The sequence below is a fragment of the Oculina patagonica genome, chromosome 13 (genome assembly GCF_052425735.1).
Source record: "Oculina patagonica isolate OP01 chromosome 13, crgOcupat, whole genome shotgun sequence".
In the NCBI taxonomy this organism is placed as follows: Eukaryota; Metazoa; Cnidaria; class Anthozoa; order Scleractinia; family Oculinidae; genus Oculina; species Oculina patagonica.
In genome coordinates, this window is record NC_135770.1 from 34,477,760 (window position 1) to 34,500,787 (window position 23,028).

A 23,028-nucleotide genomic window follows, 5' to 3' on the forward strand; every position below is an offset into this window, starting at 1 on the left:
CCAGGCACCTGGACAGACGGCGAGGTTAAGCCGAACCTTGGCCTCATCAATTGCAAGTTGGTACCTTTGGACCGACTTTGCCAGATCAGGTTGCCTTATAGCGTCCTCCACCAGGACAAGGAACTCACTTTGCGCTTCCTTTGCGCGTCCACCTGAACCAAGTATGCTACTTCGAACGTTGACCTGCGAACCCAGAATACAGTAGACAAAAGCCTCTATCGACTGGTTTACTCTCGACAAACCTGCCTGAGTCAGCCCTTCCGCGGCGTTAGGACAAAACCAGTCTGCCTGTGCATATGCAGCGTCGTCTGGCTCGATGTATTGAATCAAGTTACCTTTGCTTGCAGTTCCGCCTTCATCCGAAAATTTATTGTAATCAGGGTATTTTGCTCCAGAATTTTTTGGACCAATATTTGTGATCCAGATATAAACGTCACCAAGTCCGTGGTTTGCGCCTCTTGTAAAACGAAAATCGCTTGACGGGTCGACACCGAACTCAGCGCATATTCTTTTGTACGAAGCCACGTCGTACTTGTTGTCGAACTCGCTAAACGTTGGGTCGCCAGGCAAGGCGCTTACGCTCTGAATTCCACCCATCTGAAACAATATTCGCCTGATCGTGAAATAAACGTGAAAAAGGTAAAAATTACGCACAACCGGCGGCAAGCTGAGAGCTGAGTGCTCTTCATCGAAAATCTCTCGACTTATCCCACTGCCTGTTGTCGCGCACCAGACAGCAAAGTTAAGTTGTTGAGGCCAGTAGCCCATATTAGGGCCTGCAAGCCACCTTTTTGACTCTTTTCCTGATGTATGCTTAAGTTTTGTTTTTTGAAAAATCTCTCTTAATTTAGTTGTAAAATATGGTCTGGTGTGACGTAGATGTTAATTATTTTGTTAAATATTTTTTTCAAACTCTGTGCGGATTCGTGAAATACAACCGCAGGAATTGGCAAGGATGAGCCTTTTGCGCCGCTTGGTGACAGCTGTTGTGGAAAACCTCCAGCGCTTTGATCAACACCGATTGCTTTTTTCATCTCTTGGCTCCAATATTTGCTGTCCGAGCCAAAAACATTTATCAAATGGCCTTGCCCTGCATTATAATAAATGTCAGCCGTTGCAGTATGATTATAAGTAAATTGAACCTGTGCTTCAAATTTTGTTCTGTCTGCATTCGGGTATTTCGCAAGAAAAGGTTTCCACGCCTTGTCTTTTGCCGATTCAGAGATTTTAGTTGCTTCTTGGGTTTTCATCCACTTCATAAAATCTCTTTCTTTGTTATCAAGAAAAATTGATTGAGGGTTGTCGCCAGCTGTAGGAACAGGAGGGGCCATTTTATATTAAATAATTATTTTTTAAAAGATAATTATAAAAATGGTTGTGCTAACTGTTGTCACCACAAAAAATCCTTACAATGTTCACTTTGAATTTCCTCTTGAAAAAATACAATATGCAAGGCTTTTAAGCTGCAGCATTCACAATTCTTGGTTTAATCTTCTAAAAACAGGTACATTATGGATAAGAGGTGAAGACAAACAATATAAATCAGTAAAAATTCCAGCTGGATTTTACACAATGGAAGGTTTTGACGAAGAAATGAAAAAAGAATTTAAAAAAATCAGCGTAAATATTGAAACACAATTGTACTCACCAGAAGGAAAATATGTAATTTATGAACCAGAAAAATCGCAACTATTATCCGATGAAAATATATCATGTCTTTTGTTTGAAAGTTGCAGAGGAAATTGGAATTTTAGTTCTAAAAGTATTTTTAAGGATTGGAATTCACCAGAAAAATACATCATTCATTGTGATGTTTTAGACAAAAAAATGAACATTTTCAACGGCAAAGGTTCAGATGTTTTAGCTTGTTTTGATATAAAAGGCAAGCCCCACGAAAATGTTTACTATAGCTCTGAACACGCTTTTGTTTTGCGCGACGTTGTAAGAGACAGGCATATTGAGAATTTAGAGATTACTGTTCGAGATGAACATGGTAATATTTACGATTTCAATGGTTTGCCTCTGTCTTTTGAGATTGAATTTAAATAATTAAATAAAAAAAAATATTAATATAGAAATGTCTCATTTGAACGTTCTTCCCCCAAGCGCTCCATCAGAGTCTCCTTACGAAGTTGAAAATGATTTGCATGATGGGAAACAGTCAATTTACCCAGCACTTCCAACACAACAGTTTTCTTCAATGCCAGAAAACTTTAGGTTAACAAAAATCAATCAAATTTGTTCAGATTTTGACAAAGAAGTTGATAAATACCGTGATGTTTCTAAAAAGTATAAAAAGGTAAAGTCCGTTTTACATTATTCTGCAATTTCAATGGGCGGTTTGTCCAGTGTTCTCTCTGCTTCCAGTCTTGGCACCGCGTTGACAGTAGTTGGTTTGCCGGTTAGCGTTCCTCTCGCAGCATGTGCGGCTATTACAGGCGTTTTGTCTGCCGCTTTCACTGGGGCAAGCAAAAAACTTGAACCAAAAATTACAAAAAATAACGAAATAACTTCTCTTGCGGTTGCTAAACGTGAAACTGTCAATAGACTTGTTTCTGCCGCTCTCATTGACAATAAAGTTGATGATAAGGAGTTCAAAATTATTTTGGATGAATATTCTCGTTACATGGAACTCAAAGAAAATGTTCGAAGTCACATTACAAAAAATTTAAGCAAAAAAAAGACATACTCAGAGCCGGATCTTGAAAAAATTCGAGAACAGATACAAAAAGAAGAAAAAATAAAACTTCAAAAAAAAATACTTGGAAGCAGCGAAGACATGTTGAAATAAAAGTTCAGTCCGACAGAGCTTTTTTTCATTTTATAAAAAGATGATGTCTTTCAGCTTGTTAAAACGTTAGCAACAACGCTGCTGTCAAGTTTTTTTAATTTTTCAAAAAACTCGTTTGAAAATAATGACATTTTTTTTCTTGGTGCCGCTCGCGATTTTGCACACACATATACGGGGAGGGTTTTGGTCACTAATCGCGACAAGGAGCGAGGCAAGCACGGGCGAGCCGAGCGAGTTTTTACACTTTGCGCTCTAAACCTCACTATTCATGTATGTACACTTCATTGCAAGCTTTTGTGATACTGCTTCAAATATCTTATCAAAAGAAATATTTTCTAACAACACCAAACATCGAAAACCAATTTCGAAGTTCCACTGAATTGCTTAAAAGACGTGAGCTTTTGCCTATAGCTTGTGAACTTTGAATTTCATTCTCTAAGAATCTGATAAGAAATTGTTGCACCAAAATCATTTACACCTTATTGCAAACTTTTGTGTTACTGCTTCAAATATCTTATCAAAAGAAATCTTTTCTAACAACACCAAACATCGAAAACCAATTTCGCGACTTACAAAATGGCTACACGTGAGATTTTGCCTATAATTTGTGAACTTTGAAATTCATTTTCTCATACTCTGATAAGGAATTATTGTTGGTGTTATCACGGATAATTACTTACATCTTTACTTTTAATAAAGGGTAGGAAATAAACGCAATAGGATTTAAATTGTTCTGGTAGTCGATTTTTGTCCAATTTAAATAAATATTACTCGAATTCATAGTGGATTCCGTCTTAAAAACACTTTGGTTAAATTTTTATGTAGTCATTACAGTCACGTTATATGACGTACTGGCCGACACTGGCTAAATGGCGGACGATTCGAAGGTAAATATATTTTAATTATAGCACTAAAACATCATTTTTTTATGAATGCGCTTTCGTAATCTGATGCATCAGCTGACAGGATGCCTTATCTTATCTCAATAACTATATTTTGCGAATCATTTTTACTTTATATAGCCTCAAGAAGAAGATTGCAGCATGCGGGCGGCGAGAGCCCTAGCGGAAATGAACTGTTGTGCTAGATGTTGTCTGCGTCTTCTTGGAGAGAGGAACATCTCTTTATACGAAAACTCTCATGAGGTAAAAGGATTCAATCTTACGTCAAGTGGATCGATAGTTAAGATCATAAATTTATTGCATTTAACATTGTTTAGCAAAGTCATGCCCGAGTACAGCTGTTTAATACTGTAATGGATGGAAGGGTAGCTTTCTAACAAAACGAATCAAACATTGATTCATTATAACCATATTCAATCAAATTCCTTGATTCAATTTTGTTTACTTAAAACTTTTAATTTCTGTAGCGATTAAATTATCTAGACTGTGGAACAAGGCTCTAGCAGTGTGAGGCTTTTATCAGTTAGGAGGACTATGATATTAAACTGAATTATCTTTCGAACATCTACTTGTACAGCCTGAGCAGATCTAGGGGGAGGGTGTTGGGGTGTGCACCCCCCTTCCTGAGATGACCTGAGACTCTCTAGTAAAACTGATACTCTGCCAAAAAAAGTCAGTTACAGGGGTGGTGAATGGTCCTTCAAAAAAATGCGTGTCTTGCAAAATTTTAGCCAAATTTCAGGGGTCTTGTCATCTTGAATTTTTCTTTGGTGCCTTCTTGGAGTCTTGATTTCTTTTGCAAGGCTAAAAGGGTCTCCAGCTCGCAGAAAATATATCAGTCTCGCCGTCTCACAAAGTCTTGCATTTACCATTCGACACCCCTAGTTATGCCATTCCTCAGGGACGGCGGAGCAATTTTCCAAGTAGGGGGGCTGACTTGAGACTTGAAGTGGGGGGGGCTTAAAAGACCCTTCTCTTAATAAGTCTTTATTTTTTCGGAAATTCTGGGGGGGGGGGCTAAAGCCCCCCAGCCCCCTCGGCTCCGCCGTTCCTGTTCCTTAGTGGTGCACCCCCTCCTAAGAAAAGTCCTGAATCCACCCCTACTATACCATCTCCCCTTAGCACCTCTTTTTTTGGAAAATAACTGTTGAATAAAAGCACTTGGGGTTATTTTTGTTTCTTTAGGCAGATGTTAAGATAACTTGTATAGCTTGTCTTGGCATCTTGGAAAAGAGCAATGAAAATGTTTACATTGATAAGGTGAGTTAATGATGATGATGATGGTGGTGGTGGTGTCATCGGTGTTTTTCAGTAAGGTCCTACAAAATATTAAAGTTTAAATTTCAATTAAGAAATAAAGAAAAGTTTAAAAATTTAGGACGTTTTCTGCCAACCATTCGAGCAATCAAGGCAAAAATGAAGATACCAGTACCAAAGAAATCTCATAGCATGGTAACTGTTTGAGTACAAATAATCAAAAAGACTGAAACAGAAACCTGATAGTAAACAATTTAATTGTCATGTAGGTAACGTAAGCAGTGTATTGTACTGTAAGTAGAGTAAGCCTTGTATAGTAAGTAATTAGTAAAGCATTGTATAGTAAGTAATTAGTAAAGCTTTGTATAGTAAGTAATTAGTGAAGCTTTGTATAGTAAGTAATTAGTAGTGAACATGTCACCTTGTAAGAATCGTTCTGTGTGTGTGTGTTGCAATAAAAAAAAACCTGATATAAGCATTTCTTTTTTTTTTTTTTCTTTTTTTTTTTTATTGCAAGTACTTACAACATTAAACATACAACATTACGATGATTACAAAATATAGATGTCTAATTTTACAAAAGGAGCTACTTTACAGTACAGCTTAGACAGTGTGAAAAAATAGTTACAAAAATTACTCTACTTTATAAAGTCAATACTACTAATTGGACTAGAGTCCAATAAATGCAAAAAGAAAATAATAACAAATAACATTGCCTATAATCGTTAACAGAGAGAAAACGAAAGAAAATGAACGATGTAGCGAGAAACAAAAACAAAAGGAAACTAAATGCTTTGTAAAAAATTCCATTTCTTGATATATATAGTTATCGCATTTACCGGATTTGATAGCAATATGTTTTTCTAATAATAGTTTGTCGCGAACGAGGGATATGTACTCGTTAAACTGAACTTTATTTTTTAGGCCGGTGTTACGGTATTAAAAGTATTTTCCTAATATAATAAGATGGTTTAGGGCTAAACAACCACGAGTAGAGTCCAATATACCATATAGGACATCTAAGTTCGAAAGATGGACTCTTTTCCTACTATGAACATTATACCAATCTTGAAAATCTACCCAGAAAGATTTTGCTTGAGTGCACTCTATAAAAAGGTGCCAGATGGTATGGAGCTCGGTAGGGCAGAAAGGACAAGTTGGGGAGTCAACTTTCTTCATCTTATGTAATAAGCTATTCGTAGGTAGGATGCGATGAATGATCTTGTACTGGAACATCATCATTTTGGTTTCTTTTGTAGCGTTAAAAGGTAAAAGATAAACCTTACACAGATTGTTCTTCTCTACCCCATATTCAATAAGTTTCCTTTCTGCTGTGGGGGGAGATAGCTTTTCCAAGGATAACAGTTTTTCATAGAGAGTTTTGCAACTCAACGAATCGCTTATTGAATCAAGGGGTTTTATGGGTAGTTGGTCGTTAGAGTTTAAAAGCTTTTTCCACGAGCGAGGGAAAGCAGAAATGATGCTGTAATACTGTAGAAAATTAAACTTAGTCTTGAATTTTTCGCAAAAAGAATTAAAAGATAGAAAGTGATTTTTTTCTGTGTTAAGTAAGTCTGATATGTGCGTGACTCCAGCCTGATGCCAATGTGAAAAATAAATCTATTTTTTATTAACAATTAGAAACCTATTGTTCCAGATTACTTGCTCTAGTACCTCAGATTTATTTTGAGGGTCGGTCACAGTGATTTTCTGCCAGTGGGCTATGATGTCTTTGTAAAATCTTGGGAGGTGTTCACTTAGGCAAAGAAGCTTACAGTCATAGTTACACTGAAATAAGAAAGTGCCACCGACGTTGGCAAGGAAAGAGGTTGGAATATATTTCCATGGAGCGTCGTGGTCTGAACATAGGCGGTTTACCCAGTTTAGTTTTAGAGCTTTGTCAAAAATGGGGAAATCTTTCATTTCTAAGCCACCTTCTTTTTTAGATTTTATCAGAGTCGACTTTTTGATTTTCGCAGGTTTGTGGCTCCATACAAAGTCGAAAATCATTCTATTCACTTCTTCAGCGAATCGTAGTGGCGTTTCCATGGAGCTGCAGATGAATATGACTTTTGAAAGGGCTAGAGTTTTAACAATGTTTATTCTTCCATAAACAGAGATATCCCTTTGAGACCAAAAGTTTAAAGTCTTCTGTAATTTTGACAGCTTGTCGAAGAAGTTTCTTTGGTCTGACAGATTGTCATCGTACGAGAAGTGTGTACCTAGAGCGTGGACAGGTTCATCTGTCATTTGAAGATTTAAAATTTGGTCTTGATATAAGCATTTCTAATATTATGTGCAAGTTAATAATAAAAGCAATTATTGTTCAATTTGTTATAATAATATTGTTTTTTAGATGCAATCCTCAATCAAGGCTGCTGGACACCAATTTGAGAACTTTATGTTTACTATTTCTTTACCACATTCCATTATTCTTCGACAGGTATGTGTTACATGCATCCTGATAGTGAACAGACATAACTTGTATTGAATTATTTTTGTTGCTCTTTTCTGCTGTCAGTGGAAGATCTAGATAAGCAAAAGTGCTCTTTATGCTGGGTTGATTTTTTTACTGTTTTGTTTTTAATAATTCAACACATGGATAAGTTTGGGGAAAGAATTAAAAATCTTAACTCTCAGTACATGCTAAGTAAAATCCAATCAAGGTCACCACCAACAGAGTTTTTGTCTAATTCATTTCTGTTCATATTACAGCATTCGATTTCCTTATTTCTCCAAGAAAATTACAGGTATGTTCTGTTATGTCTATCTTTTTAGTCTTGTCTGTAAATTACCTTATTACATGAAATTTTCGCGACACGTTAATTTCGCGATTTTGAGGTGCACATATTTCGCGACACTTAAATTTCGCGATTTAGCGGAATTTTGTATTTTGAATCACATTAATTTCGCGTTTTTGAGTAAGACACAATACACATTTCCGTGGTAGTATTATTTAACATGCCCTTGAATTAAATAAAACAACTTCATCAAAGGAACAATAACGTCAAAATTAACAAAAACGCAAGGGCGGGACTAAATCTTGTCAATAGCAACAACAAAGTTCCCACTATATCTACAAGTAGATGATGCTTGTACGTGCCTGAGTTATTGTAAGTTCTTGAGTCAATTGACGACAACATCCATTTACATTGAAGATTCTTTCCTTCAGTGGTACTAAAACTAATCTTTCTTGATTATTTACATAATGTGAGTCACTTAATTTTTGTGTCATGTTATGTTCGCGACACTTATTGTTTGCGTCACTTTAATTTCGCGATTTTTTTGGAATAATGTATTCGCGAAATTAACGTGCCGCAAAAATTTCATGTTATAAGGTACCTTTTGAAAATAGCTGAAGATCACAACCAACATCTATACCCTCCCCTCCCCCCTCCCCCCCACCACACACACACACCCTGGGCTTCCATACAGCATTAAATTTGCCAGTACCAATTTAATATACACCTGGGTGGAGAGAGAGAGGCACAGAGAGGCAAATTGTAAGTTCAGACTTTGTTTCTGGGCATGTTTCCTTTGTATTCATTTATAATAAAGAATTCTACCAGTAAGAGGAAAGTGTCTAAGGTTTGAACCTAGACTGCACAATCCAGATTCTTGTATGCTATGGCACTTCGCCTCCCATGCTGGACAAACTAGTTCCAATAATGTGTGACACTGTCAATGACCTTGGTCAGACTCAATCCCTTATCATGTGATCTTACCAATGCACTACATAGATGCCAAGTTTATTGGTTGGTATGGAGTGAGAAATTGAATTGCCCCGAAGGGCAATAGTCAGACGTGACAGACCCAGAGGGCCGAACTTGTAGGGGGGTCTGGGGGTATGCTCCCCAAGAAAATTTTTAAAAATGTAAGTTGCAGAGAAGCAATTTCCTTCATTCTGGGCAAGCGTTTGTTGTTTTTAACCTCTTCTCCATTCGATTAGCGTTCATCTCTACCAAAGTAAAGCTGAAAGTATATCTCTTTATTTAAATTAATGAGACTTTTTCCTCAATTTGTAGTATTTTTAAAAAAAGCGTGATATTTTGTCTGAATGGCGTGGTTGCGTGAGATTGGGTCAAAAAGAGTGAGTCTCACGCCAAAAGCGTGAGACTTGGCATCTATGGCACTAATTAGTAGGCCACCATGCCTTCCAAGTACATCTTCTGTAGGAGAAGTCAGTTAATTTTCCACAGGATATATTTTGGGACATCTTTGTTAGAGGGCAAAAAATGGCAAGCTAATTAAACAAGCTTGCTTAATTAGCATGAGTTGAAGTCGACTGTAAATCAACACTAACAGTACTCTTTTTTTGTTACACATAATAGCTCCATTTTTGACAAAAAGGAGTTGAATGAAAATCCAACAGTCAAAGATGTGTTCAAATGGGTTTATGGACCAACCCTTGAAAAAAGCTTACAAGTTGATTACAAGCCATTGGTAAGCCATTCGTCAAAACAGTTATTGTAGCTGTGTCGTACAGTGTGATCCCATGGAAGAAATGGAGAGTAGGAGAAGACATTGGTTGACAGAAATTTTTCCCACTGGAATGTCACATAATAGCTAGGTAGCCTGCATAGCTGGCAGGTTTTGGAACCGAGTGTGAGTGTTGTTTATGGTGAATGGCAGAGACAGCTGTAAAATTATGAGGGAATTGGGAAGTGCTAATCCTGCCAGCTACATGTATAGGCTACTTTATAGGTAAAGAAACATGCCACTGTGAAGTCTAGAACAGGGCTGTGGAGACTCTTATGTTAATCCAGCAAAAAGGCAAAGTGTACTCCAGTTAATGTTAAATTAGAGATTGAAGAAGCTTTCCCAATGGAACACTTATGTGTACCAGGACTAAAACTGGTCACTGCCCAGCATATTGCCTTAAGAATTTTGCTATTTATAACTAAGTTTTTTTTGTATGTTTTTTTGTTTTGTTTTTTGTTTCCCTTTCATCCTGCCTTCATTTATGAGAAATAATCCTTAGTTCTGGTTCAAGTGATTGGGTTAAGTCTACAGAAGTTGTCATACTACAAGGATATTGTTTTTCTTGTTTTATTAGAGTCCATTCAAGATATCACTGGCATTTACCCATAAAGATGGCGAGAGAGAATTAGAATTCCTGTAAGTGTCTCTATGCACTGCAGCTTTATGACACAGATTGTAGTACAAATTAATGTGGAATATCTTTTATAACATCATGTTGAAATATATAGTACACCCCACAGTCTGTTTAAATTTTGTTTCTTTTACTAAAATAATTAATGTAGTCTGAATCAGACAAAGATATACGAGTAGCCTGCGAGCAGGCTCACCTTGGGGCAAGCGCGAATATACCTTGGGACAGGCGCGAGTGGCGAGCGTAGCGATAAGGCAGGGAGTGGCGCCAATAAAGTGAGCCTGCTTTGATCTCTGTATATATTTTATTTCTGCTTTGCCTGAGCAAAGTGAAATACCATTGGCCAAAAGGCGAGAAAGGTGAGAAAACTGTCAATCTGTTTCGTTTGATGAGGTGCGATCAGATCCCCACAGAGTCGTTCAGTTTGCCACCGCAGTCGTCAACAATCAGCAATAATGGAGAGAGAGTCGAGTGCGTGTATTTCTAATGTTTCAGCAAAGTTCTAGTCTGTTTCTGCTTTATATTTTAACCTAAAAAAAGGAGCAGGATACCCTGTTAAAAGTTTGTTCATGAATTGAGATGTACTTGCCGTTTTGTTTGAATCGGTCTTCGCTTTCTTCGCATTTGATTCCCCTTTCCGCAGCGCTTTAGCTACAAACGAATACAGCTGGTGCATATTTCTTATTTTCCGTGCACAAGCCTGGCAAACTCTATCGGATTTATTCGCGGAGGCTGTCACTTGTAAACCAACATGTTAGCACAGTTAAGCGATGATAACACCGGCGAAACCTTTCTGCTTTGACGCTTAAAACAAATTTTCTGTTGCAATCGCACGAGCAGACTCCATATTATTGGACTTTTAACGAACACACACACAGTCGGCAGTAATCTATAACCGAAGGAAGAAGAGGTTTTTTCAACATGCGGTTTTTTCTTTGGTGCAACATTAAAATAACCGACATTATGGAAAGTTTGCATTGAAATTTTCCCGATAAATCTGAAACCGAACAGGCTTATTCGCTGTCAACGTTCCTGTACTGTCAAACTTCTATTTCCGGTGAAACTTAATTGGCTTATCAGTGTTCCTGCGGTTTTCGGGGTGGAAGTGAAAAATTAGTAGAGATCGATGCAGGCTCACTCGCGGCTGACGTCGCTCACCTGTCGCAGCTTCGCCGCTCCCGTGTAGCTCTCGCGGCTATGCCGCTCCCGTGTAGCTCTCGCGCGTGCCCCAAGGTGAGCCTGCTCGCAGGCTAATATATGAGTGTCCATGTTTTTTTAATAGAGTGTTGGGTAGTATAAAGAGCCGTAGCAGTGTTTCACAAGTTATTACCTTTTATATTTTGCATGCCGAATTTTAGAAACATAAAAATAATGTCCTGTAAATGTGATACTGATTAAGACATGCTGATAGCATTTTCAGTTTGATAGGCTGATAAACTGTTAATACTCTTTTTGTTAAAATAAACAGAATCGAGCCACCCAAGTCAAGACTTCGGCAAAGGCGAAAACGGCAAAAGGTACATTTAGTCCATCATTTTAGAATTTTATGTATTTTATACTGGTTGTAATGTAAATTTCATAATTACAGTCTGGGAAACAAGCGCCAGTTAATGGCAACATCACTTCTCTGAGAAGTCACTGAGCCTGCTTTTTTCGTCCCAGAAGTTGCTAAGCAACATGACGTATTGGTACAACTGTAGGCACGATTGTTTTCGGCTTACTCGTGAGTGCCTGTGCTAGTTTTTGATTGGATGAAATAATTCGGAAATTCTTAGAGTGCTTCAACAAAGATTTGCCAAAACCGGCACTTATTCCCCTGACTGATTAATCGTTTTCTATGATAAAAATAGTATTTGGTTAAAGAAAAATGTTTGTTCTGTTTTGTTTGGCAGTACAATCCAGAAGAAGGAACAGCGACTGCAGCTGGTGTGAAAAGAGCACTCGCAGAATTGACAACAGTCGATCAACTGAAAGGGTAGAGATATACTCTGACACCTTTGCCAACTGAACTAATCAAATTTGGTTTTTTAGAACTTTCTATCACTCTTATCTTTCTTCATTTCTGTATTGTAGGTGTTTACATGTTTTTGTGGGTGGTAAATTGTTATATCTTGCTGTTCTGTTGGGTTGAATTATTGTTTCAGAGTGGTGGATTGTCCTCCAAAGTCACCCCAGTCTCCTAGCGAGCTGTCAGAGATTACATGTGCTCATGACTCAATTTATATCGCAGGTTTGTCATCTTCAATCAAATTTCAATCACATCTGAAACTAAGCTTTTTTAATGAGTACATTTTTAACTTAATAAAGTCAAATTGAGGTCCCAATTGACCAGCTTCCAGTGGTTTCATCCCTATTGTCACACATGGTAGTGTGTTTGCACTGAAATGGCAAACATCATATCAGTTTGGATCTTGATGGGGCCTGAGTTTTTTTTTATGACCTTTTTGCCACTGTATACATTGTAAGCTGCTCTCAGACTATCCAGTGAATTTTGAGGAAAATTATATAATTGCACTTCCTGACTTCCTTTCAATTTTACATTTTTCATCTAACATATAAACAGGATAAATAGAGGATAATACATGGTTGCACAGAGATAGGAAATTTATCTTCGAGTGTTCAAATGAGTGAACACGAGAAGATAAATTTCATATCTCCAAACAACCATGTACTATTCTCTTTACACTTTTTATTTTATAAGAATCTAGTTTATAAGAATATCAAGGCTGAAATTTGCGAATTTTTAGGAATATTTTAAGAATAAACCCGAGGCTGAGATTTTGAAAAGAATTTAGTTTTAAGTTGAAACAAAATCAGGTATTTTCATTTCCGTCACTTAATCTCTGTGAGGAATGCTTTGTTTAAAGCCAAAACGGCCAGGCTGCAACGAAAAGCAATGGTACATGTGCACAGTGTAACACGATACAGATCTGGACACCAAACACTTGTAATTGATTACCCAATACATGCTAAAACGAAATGTCAAACGGTATTTTCTAAGAATGTTCGTAAGAATATTTTCAGCCTAAAATCGGCAGAAAATTAAGAATATTCAGCCTGGGTCGGAAAAACTGCATTCTTATAAAAACAAAGACTGTATTATATAAACCTACTAATTACAATGTTTTTGACAATTATCTGAATATTTCCGACGGGCTCTGGGACAAGATTTAACAAATATTCAAGACAACTTCCCATACTCTCACTTGTAATGTTTTGTGGTTTTCAGGAAGATACAATAAGTACTCACGAGTCCTCTCTCAAACTCCTTGGTTAATCAACAATGTTCGACACTGTGAATCATCAGTAGAGGTAAACAGTGATTGAAACAGAGTTTCTCCTTACATTATCAGTACATTGTCAAGCACACATGTGATGAGAATTCAAAAATATCATCAACTAGAGGTGATATCTCGATGTAACAACAATTTCTTAGAACTAAAACTAGGATGAATTTATGGAAACAGAAAAGAAATTTTATATTTCTAGCTTTAATAGAACTGAATTAATTAAATCCCTTTGCATGTGTTTTAGGAAAAAATATGTGACCAGATCACAGCCAAAATCAAGCCTGATGGTATGTACTAATTACAGTCAACTCTCGCCTTGCGAACACCCCGCTATTGTGGACACTCGCTATTACGGACAAAATTCAGATCCCCGGCAAAAAAAGGGTTTGACTGGAAATGACTCCCGCTATCACGGGCTCTCGCTATAACGGACACTAAACGACGCCCCAAGCGTGTCCGCTATAACGAGAGTTGACTGTACTGTGTAGTGGAAGGAAGACGGGTGCCCTTATCAGATGTTAGGTTTTTGTCTATCCTTGCCCTCCCAATCCCTGCTGCAGGGCACCTGGAGATATTTGAATTGTTTACTGCCAGTAGAGAACTGAGGAATAGGACTGAAACCGAACTTGTGTGCTTCCGGGAGGAAAGATAAATTATGTTATTTTACAAGTAACTTTCCCATATGCGATCCACTTTGCTAGTTAAGGAATAAAAACCTCCGTTGCTATGACTGTATACATTCATCAGAGATTTGGTTGGCAGAGTACCCTGGGTACCAGAGGATTTTGCTCGCGCGCGGTGGATACTTGGTCACGATAGAGAGATGACCGACACCGGAAACCGCGCAAGAAAAACCTCTGGCACCCAGGGTATTGGCAGAGAAGTTTCACAAACTTTTGATTGAAACTGAATTATATTTGTCGAGCTAGAGAAGTTTCCGAACTATGTTAACTTACATTTTGATGCTTGAAATTGCAGTTTGACTCAGTTGTGCCGTTTTAAAAGAAAGCTTTCTTACAACTGATTTAGAAAGAAATGTCAAAAAAGACTTGACTTTTTTTTGCAGTTGTTGTTTAATAAAATATCCGTTGACCTTATTTTTTACCAGTCTACCAGTTCTCTGCGTAGCTCTCTACACGCATTTCTTACAGAGCTGAGTTTAAAGAATTTCAACATGCACATCCAAAAAAAAGTTTCCCTCGGCGATCGACATTGCTGATCCTAGCAGTATGCAGGACGCGTGTCACATATCAACCTAGTAATATAAATGGCCCAGCTCACAACGAGTCTCTCGTAGCTCAGTTGGTTAGAGCGCCCAACCGGTATCTAGGAGGCTAGGGGTTCGATTCCCGTCGGGGACTCAAAATTTTTCTTTGTTCCATGCTCGTGTCATTGTTGAAAAATTCATTTTCATTATTTATCACCGAGCTTAAAATTTACCATCTTTATTTTTTACAACACACTTGATGATTTCGACATTGCTGATCCGAGCAGTATGCAGGACGCGTGTCACATATTAACCTAGTAAATGGCCCAGCTCACAACGAGTCTCTCGTAGCTCAGTTGGTTAGAGCGCCCAACCGGTATCTGAGAGGCCATGGGTTCGATTCCCGTCGGGGACTCAGAATTTTTCTCTGTTCCATGCTCGTGTCATTGTTGAAAAATTCATTTTCATTAATTTTTTCGTTGTGTTTTTCACAGATCATAAATTCGCATCCGCCGGAAGAGAGGACATCGATGTACGCATGCTCGGTAATGGTAAGTGGGTGCCAGATGCGACAGAACTTCGTTAGTTAAGAAAAGCTTAGTCTTTCTCAAAGTCCTCGCGGTCGTCGCTTCGCGACTCGCTGAGTGTCGCTTCGCAACGCTTTTCGGCTCGCTTCGCTCGCCAATAGAGGGCGACTTGGTGCAAGTCGTAAGAAAAGCTGTAAGCCTTACTTTCATATATAAACAGAAAACCTTACTGAAAAGTCGCAAAACTAAAATAAAATTCACCTCAATCCTGGACTAGTTAATCGTGTTTTTGAACAACCCGGCCCAGGTGCCCGTTTCTCGAAAGCCCCGGAAAAACAGAAAAGTGTATAGGCCTGAAACTTAGTATGAAGAGAACCTCTGTTCATATTTAAAATGTGTAAATAAAACATCTCTGTAATCATGCGAGGTTTGAGATTTTACGGCTTTCCAGGTGCGAAAACTTTTTGGGACCTTCGAGAAAAGTCCGTTATACCTAGCAGTAATAATTCTAAGCAATGTGGCCGAGTGGTTTAGGGCGTTGCGGTCCTGGGTTGAAGACCTTCACCATGCCACTAGCTAGTTTTTTTTTGGTAGTCCCAAGTTCAACTCCTCGGTCACACTATGTTTATAGCCAATTGGTTAGCCTTCTGCCAGTTTGAATATGTTGTGTTCGAACGTTCACATGAAACAGTTGTTTTGCTACACGGTTCATCCAGAAGCTGCTAACTTTTAACACGGTCCGCCCATGTATAAATAAACTTTCCTTACCTTAACATTTAAAGCACGAGGATAATAGTAAATATTCACTTCTACGAGCAATTGACTGAGTTAGTACATTGCTGTTTGTTTTTTGTTTGTTTGTTTCAAATTATCAAATCGTGATGTTATGTACCGTTTGTGTGGTTTAAATTGCAGGAAGACCATTTTTAGTGGAGTTTATCAATCCACGTGTGACTCGTCTAAAGGAACTATTCTTCACTGAACTACAAAAAGAAATCAACTCTTCATCTGCGGACATTGCTGTCAGAGATCTTCAGCAAGTCACAAAGTGAGATGGCGCTAAACCTTATTTACTCCCCGTTTTCTTTCCTTTTGTCTTTGTGAGAAAATCCCTTAATTGGCTGTCAGTAGTGGAGTAACCTTTTACAGATTTCTTAATAGGGCGATTTTTCATTGAGTGTCGTAATACCAAAACCAAAGTAATCACTCTGGCCAATCACACAGGACACAGACAATCTAATGAACCAGTCAAAACTCGAAGCAAATACACGAAGCGCAAGAAAACGTACGCGAGCGAGTCATGATTGGTTTTGGTTTTTACTTCTGATTGGCTGAGAAAATGGCGCGAGAGTTTTAAACCAATTACTAAACGTAGTAATGCAAAACCAATGCAAACACGAATTACTTTCGACGCTCAAGTGAAAACCGCTCTAAGTGTCGAAATACCAAAACCAAAGTTATCACTCTGGCCAATCAGAAAAGGACACGAAAAATCGAGTGAACCAATCAAAACTCGAAGAAAATACATGTAGCCGGCGTGAAGCGCGGGAAAACGTGTGTGGGCGAGTCACGATTGGTTTTGGTTTGACTTCTGATTGGTTGAAAAAATTGGCGCGGGGTTTTTGTACCAATCGCTGAGCAAAGTAAACCAAAATGAAAGCAAAGGTGATACTTTCGACAGCCAAGTGAAAATCTCTCTATATGCATTACTTGGTGGGCATTCCCTTAGCTCAGAACTGCAGTTTGCAGGCATAGTACTCAAACATAGAAAGCCGGCGAACAGTTACTTTTCAAATTCCTAAGTTTACATAAAGAAAATTTTCAATATTCGGAAAATATCCTTAACCTGTTTCAAGGCGACTCCTTGTTCAAATCTTTACTCTTATTAAATAATTTTGAGTTGAACGGCTTTGCTTAAGGTTTCGTTTTTTAACCGACGCAGAAATTAACTGGAAAATGCAGGAAAGGCTTCTATATTGTATCTTGAAAAGCTATCTGTTACATTTTCTTGTAGGGAGCAGTGCCTCCTTTTAAAAGATGCAGAGACGAACAAAACTAAAACATACAAGTAAGTCTGCGTAACACATTGCTATAGTTGGTTAATAACATTGATCTTTGTCCAGCATTTTATTAAGATTTTAAAAAAAATTGGGTTGGTTAGCGGCTCTTGCAAGGTCTATTCTATTCTATTCTATTCTGTTCTATTCTATTCTGTTCCATTCTAATCTATTCTATTCTATTCTATTCTGTTCTATTCTGTTCTATTCTATTCTATTCTATTCTATTCTAATCTATTCTATTCTAATCTATTCTATTCTGTTCTATTCTATTCTATTCTATTCTGTTCTATTCTGTTCTATTCTAATCTATTCTATTCTATTCTATTCTGTTCTATTCTAATCTATTCTATTCTATTCTATTCTGTTCTATTCTAATCTATTCTGTTCTATTCTATTCTATTCTATTCTATTCTGTTCTATTCTGTTCTATTCTAATCTATTCTATTCTATTCTATTCTGTTCTATTCTAATCTATTCTATTCTATTCTATTCTGTTCTATTCTAATCTATTCTATTCTGTTCTATTCTATTCTATTCTGTTCTATTCTGTTCTATTCTATTCTATTCTATTCTATTCTATTCTGTTCTATTCTAATCTATTCTATTCTATTCTATTCTATTCTGTTCTATTCTAATCTATTCTATTCTATTCTATTCTATTCTTTTCTATTCTATTCTATTCTAATCTATTCTAATCTATTCTATTCTAATCTATTCTATTCTATTCTGTTCTATTCTGTTCTATTCTAATCTATTCTATTCTATTCTGTTCTATTCTAATCTATTCTATTCTATTCTATTCTTTTCTATTCTATTCTATTCTAATCTATTCTAATCTATTCTATTCTATTCTAATCTATTCTATTTTATTCTGTTCTATTCTAATCTATTCTATTCTATTCTATTCTGTTCTGTTCTATTCTATTCTATTCTATTCTAATCTATTCTATTCTAATCTATTCTGTTCTATTCTATTCTATTCTATTCTATTCTATTCTGTTCTATTCTAATCTATTCTATTCTATTCTATTCTATTCTAATCTATTCTATTCTATTCTATTCTATTCTTTTCTATTCTATTCTATTCTAATCTATTCTAATCTATTCTATTCTAATCTATTCTATTCTATTCTGTTCTATTCTGTTCTATTCTAATCTATTCTATTCTATTCTGTTCTATTCTAATCTATTCTATTCTATTCTATTCTTTTCTATTCTATTCTATTCTAATCTATTCTAATCTATTCTATTCTATTCTAATCTATTCTATTTTATTCTGTTCTATTCTAATCTATTCTATTCTATTCTATTCTGTTCTATTCTATTCTATTCTATTCTAATCTATTCTATTCTAATCTATTCTGTTCTATTCTATTCTATTCTATTCTATTCTGTTCTATTCTATTCTATTCTATTCTATTCTGTTCTATTCTAATCTATTCTATTCTATTCTATTCTGTTCTATTCTAATCTATTCTATTCTATTCTATTCTGTTCTAATCTATTCTATTCTATTCTATTCTATTCTATTCTGTTCTATTCTGTTCTATTCTAATCTATTCTATTCTTTTCTATTCTATTCTATTCTAATCTATTCTATTCTAATCTATTCTATTCTATTCTGTTCTATTCTAATCTATTCTATTCTATTCTGTTCTATTCTGTTCTATTCTATTCTATTCTAATCTATTCTATTCTAATCTATTCTATTCTATTCTGTTCTATTCTATTCTATTCTATTCTGTTCTATTCTAATGTATTCTATTCTATTCTATTCTGTTCTATTCTAATCTATTCTATTCTATTCTATTCTGTTCTATTCTAATCTATTCTATTCTATTCTGTTCTATTCTATTCTATTCTATTCTATTCTATTCTGTTCTATTCTAATCTATTCTATTCTATTCTATTCTGTTCTATTCTAATCTATTCTATTCTATTCTATTCTGTTCTATTCTAATCTATTCTATTCTATTCTGTTCTATTCTAATCTATTCTATTCTATTCTGTTCTATTCTATTCTATTCTATTCTATTCTGTTCTATTCTGTTCTATTCTAATCTATTCTATTCTAATTCTATTCTTTTCTATTCTAATCTATTCTAATCTATTCTAATCTATTCTATTCTAATCTATTCTATTCTGTTCTATTCTGTTCTATTCTAATCTATTCTATTCTATTCTGTTCTATTCTAATCTATTCTATTCTATTCTTTTCTATTCTATTCTATTCTAATCTATTCTAATCTATTCTATTCTAATCTATTCTATTCTTTTCTATTCTAATCTATTCTATTCTATTCTATTCTAATCTATTCTAATCTATTCTATTCTGTTCTATTCTATTCTATTCTATTCTATTCTGTTCTATTCTGTTCTATTCTAATCTATTCTATTCTATTCTATTCTGTTCTATTCTAATCTATTCTATTCTATTCTGTTCTATTCTAATCTATTCTATTCTATTCTTTTCTATTCTATTCTATTCTAATCTATTCTATTCTATTCTATTCTATTCTATTCTGTTCTATTCTATTCTATTCTATTCTATTTTATTCTATTCTATTCTTTTCTATTCTATTCTATTCTATTCTATTCTAATCGATCCTATTCTATTCTATTCTATTCTTTTCTATTCTATTCTAATCTATTCTATTCTATTCTATTCTAATCTATTCTATTCTGTTCTATTCTATTCTATTCTATTTTATTCTATTCTATTCTTTTCTATTCTATTCTAATCTATTCTATTCTATTCTATTCTATTCTATTCTAATCTATTCTAATCTATTCTATTCTATTCTATTCTATTCTATTCTAATCTATTCTATTCTATTCTAATCTATTCTATTCTATTCTATTCTATTCTATTTTATTCTCACGTGAATGCCTTGCTACCCTTTGAGAGAAAAATAGAACAAACAACAGGAGCAATTTAGTGTGGACTTGGTATTGTCCCTTTAGTTTAAAAACTTATTAAGCTACAAACTCTGTTTTCTTGTAGTTAGTTAGCAAACCCTTGTTTTCTCTTGCAGGGCGTTAATATGGACAGAAAAGGAAGTCTCCGAAGAACAGCTTCACAAACTCACTGACGTGAAGGTAAATTAAACTGTTTACTCCGTGCTAAGGAATAAAATAACCAAAAGGCATTATATCAATAAACGCTTTCTCTTAAAAAGAGTGGATAAGGCGACTTAAACGACTTGCCGGGCACTTGTTTGAGGTTGACCTTTTTTCTTTCTTTTTACTTTAGGATGTAAAGATTTTCCAGAAAACTCCCCTTCGTGTCTTGCACAGGTAATGAATGATCTAGTCAGTTCCTTGCTTCTATGATCAGGGATAAATGGGAAAAAATCCGTGTGCTGCGTGGCCCTTTTTAAAAGTTACAAAGTTAAACAAAGTTCTTACTTATTAGAGTAGAAAGTACCATAAATACGTATTAATCCTTCATCATCGGGCCTAGCCCTTTGCTTCTACGTACTGTATTAAGCATTTATCCTTTCTGAAGCTTTAAAGCTGATGGCGTTTAAAAACACTTACCGTTACAGTGTCGAATCTTTCGTAGTTATTTGAGTTTGCACTGTTTTTAATGTTGCTGTTCCGGTATGTTTTTTTATTGTTGTTGTTGTAGAGCAACAAGTTGGTTTTTAATGATAAGTTTATGAAACAGTTGAATTTCAACATTACAATTGGTGTTTGATTTGTATTGCTTTGCAGACGTCCTTTAGCTGTGAGAGAGCGATGTATTTACAGTATGAAACCCGAGAGGATCGACTCCAATTCCTTTAATCTCTTCCTCAAGACTCAGGCAGGGACGTATCCTCTGAATATTTACCACATATAGGCGTCACCGAGTGTCGCAAACAAAAAGATGGCCGGCGAGTTTGTCCAGCTGTTTTCTCTGTAAGGAACTATTGTGTAATCATGTGACTGAAAACTGGAAACTGTGCCATACGACTGTAGTGACTTCCTAGATTTTCTCGTTCAAAGAAAGTCAAGAAACAGCTCGTAGCAGATTGAAGTGTAAGTACATGTAAGAATATGGTTAGTACTGCATACGGTACATCAAAAATGTTTGCGTTGGGTTATGTTGATAATATTGTTGGGTGATCAGACGTAGGATTGCTCTTAGACTGCTCGGCTTGACTATTTCAGTCAGTTTTGAATTTAGTGTCTTGAAAATGCAATGAAGGTGTTGGTATTAATTGAAAATCCACTAATAGTGGCCTGGCATTGCTAAAACGTACGTACTAGTCATGAAAATTGTCAAAAGGCGGTTTGATAGTAGTGGCCTAAAACTTTGAAAAAATCGGGCAGACTTTTTCAAGTTTGACAGTGTTACTTAGAAGAAAATCACTTATAAACCATTGATAACATTTTTTACACTTTGTGGAATGAATTTATGCCTTTCTTTGTTGTTCATAGGTTATTTTGTTAACCACCTGACTGAGTGCACCCTCAATTCTTTCATAGTTTACACAAAAACTTATAAGAATTCTCGTGATACTGCCCCTTTGAGTGGTATTATTGTTCATTTCAAATTAATCTTAAGGCCATTGATATGGGTAGCTCCTGTTGCTGTCGTAATAGATATAAGTTAGCGTTATAGTTAAGAGCAGGTAGAGAGTTCCTTAACCTGTGTTTAGTTATGTCAAGGAGTTTGTTCATGGAGACTTTGGAAGGACCAAACCTAACTTGGGGGATTTGTTAAACACTGAGACGGACATTTTACAACTGGATGTAGAGGTAGGTAGTGAAGTACATGTTTATTGCCCAGTCAATAACAGCTGCGAGGGCCGTACTGGAGAATGTCGGCCCGAGATCTCTGCGCTCGGTCTGTACAGAAAAGACCGAAATTTAAAAACGTGGCAAGGCAACATTTTGGGGAAAGAAATTGTTGGATAATAAATCTCTAATTAGACATTTTAGTGTGTAGTATCGCTGTACATTTTTACTCTTCATTTGTATTTTTGGCGAGCCCTTTCGCCAAAATACTGCAAGACTCGTAAAAATATTCACTGGTATGTCTAATACGATATATGTATCAAGAGCTTCGTAAAGCGAGACAGTTTATAAGCAATTGAACACTAAATTGGAAATGAGAGATTTAAGGATATCTGTGGCTCAACAAACCTTTTCCGAGTAGTAGCTGGTGCAAGTGACTCATTTATTTTAGCACATGCTTTAAGAATTTTTTTTATTGCAGTCCGTGGATGTAGACTGGCCTCCAAGGAAAGACGAGATCGATGAATCAAAAGACGGCAGCTGACACCGTGTTGATCATGGCCTATCTTCTCCTTAGTCATTTTGCATATACAAATTCAAGAAGCACTCGGGCAGCTCCAAGGCCCGTCTCTGGATTGACTAAGCCTGCGGTTTGCGTAAGCGGTGTTGCTTAGTGACGTGGTATACTACGTGAACCGCTGAGGCGTGGCGCTGACTGGGTACAACATTGTAAAAGCTCTGGCTAAGCAGGCAGACTAATCGGCCACTGAAATATCCCTTATAAAATCTTACTTTTGTGGTCTGCACTGCAGGACGAAATACAATGGATCTGTAATGGTGGTCTTATCTAGCAGTATAAAATAAAAAGGGGGAAAAAAAAAAAAAGAAAAAAAGAAAGGGGAAAATTATTTGGGTCACGGTCGCAACGTAGCGATTCTCGCGCTTAGCTTGATGAAAAGAATTGCGGGACGATCCATTTGTTGGCTGCGAAAGACTGAAACTTATCATTTAAATAGAATTCTCCTGTCGTATACTATAAATAAAAACCCAAGACGTTGCTGCGATATAGAAAAATAGTCTTTGTCGGCGGATTCATTTTATTTTATGTCAACTATTTTGATAAAGTTAGGATTGGCAGCCAGGAAGGAAAGTCAAT

At 36.2% G+C, this 23,028-nt stretch overlaps 1 protein-coding gene across 1 annotated transcript; it reads left to right on the forward strand.

Moving 5' to 3' along the window:
• Positions 1–3,589: 3,589 nt before the first annotated feature.
• Positions 3,590–22,466, forward strand: LOC144634474 (tRNA pseudouridine synthase Pus10-like). The gene is made up of 20 exons (XM_078493425.1): positions 3,590–3,678; positions 3,814–3,936; positions 4,879–4,953; positions 7,307–7,393; positions 7,666–7,700; positions 9,282–9,393; positions 10,007–10,068; positions 11,532–11,580; positions 11,956–12,038; positions 12,208–12,293; positions 13,293–13,375; positions 13,598–13,640; positions 15,055–15,111; positions 16,003–16,135; positions 17,102–17,155; positions 20,183–20,246; positions 20,401–20,444; positions 20,865–20,963; positions 21,794–21,893; positions 22,354–22,466. Exons 1-20 carry the CDS (start codon positions 3,661–3,663, stop codon positions 22,414–22,416), a joined length of 1,470 nt encoding a protein of 489 aa, XP_078349551.1. The 5' UTR covers positions 3,590–3,660; the 3' UTR covers positions 22,417–22,466.
• Positions 22,467–23,028: the final 562 nt, after the last annotated feature.

Excerpts from the sequence above, each read along its gene's own strand:
- LOC144634474 (XM_078493425.1), top strand. Across the intron at positions 12,294-13,292 it reads TGACTCAATTTATATCGCAG|GAAGATACAATAAGTACTCA; the intron begins GTTTGTCATCTT and ends TGTGGTTTTCAG. Across the intron at positions 16,136-17,101 it reads GATCTTCAGCAAGTCACAAA|GGAGCAGTGCCTCCTTTTAA; the intron begins GTGAGATGGCGC and ends ATTTTCTTGTAG.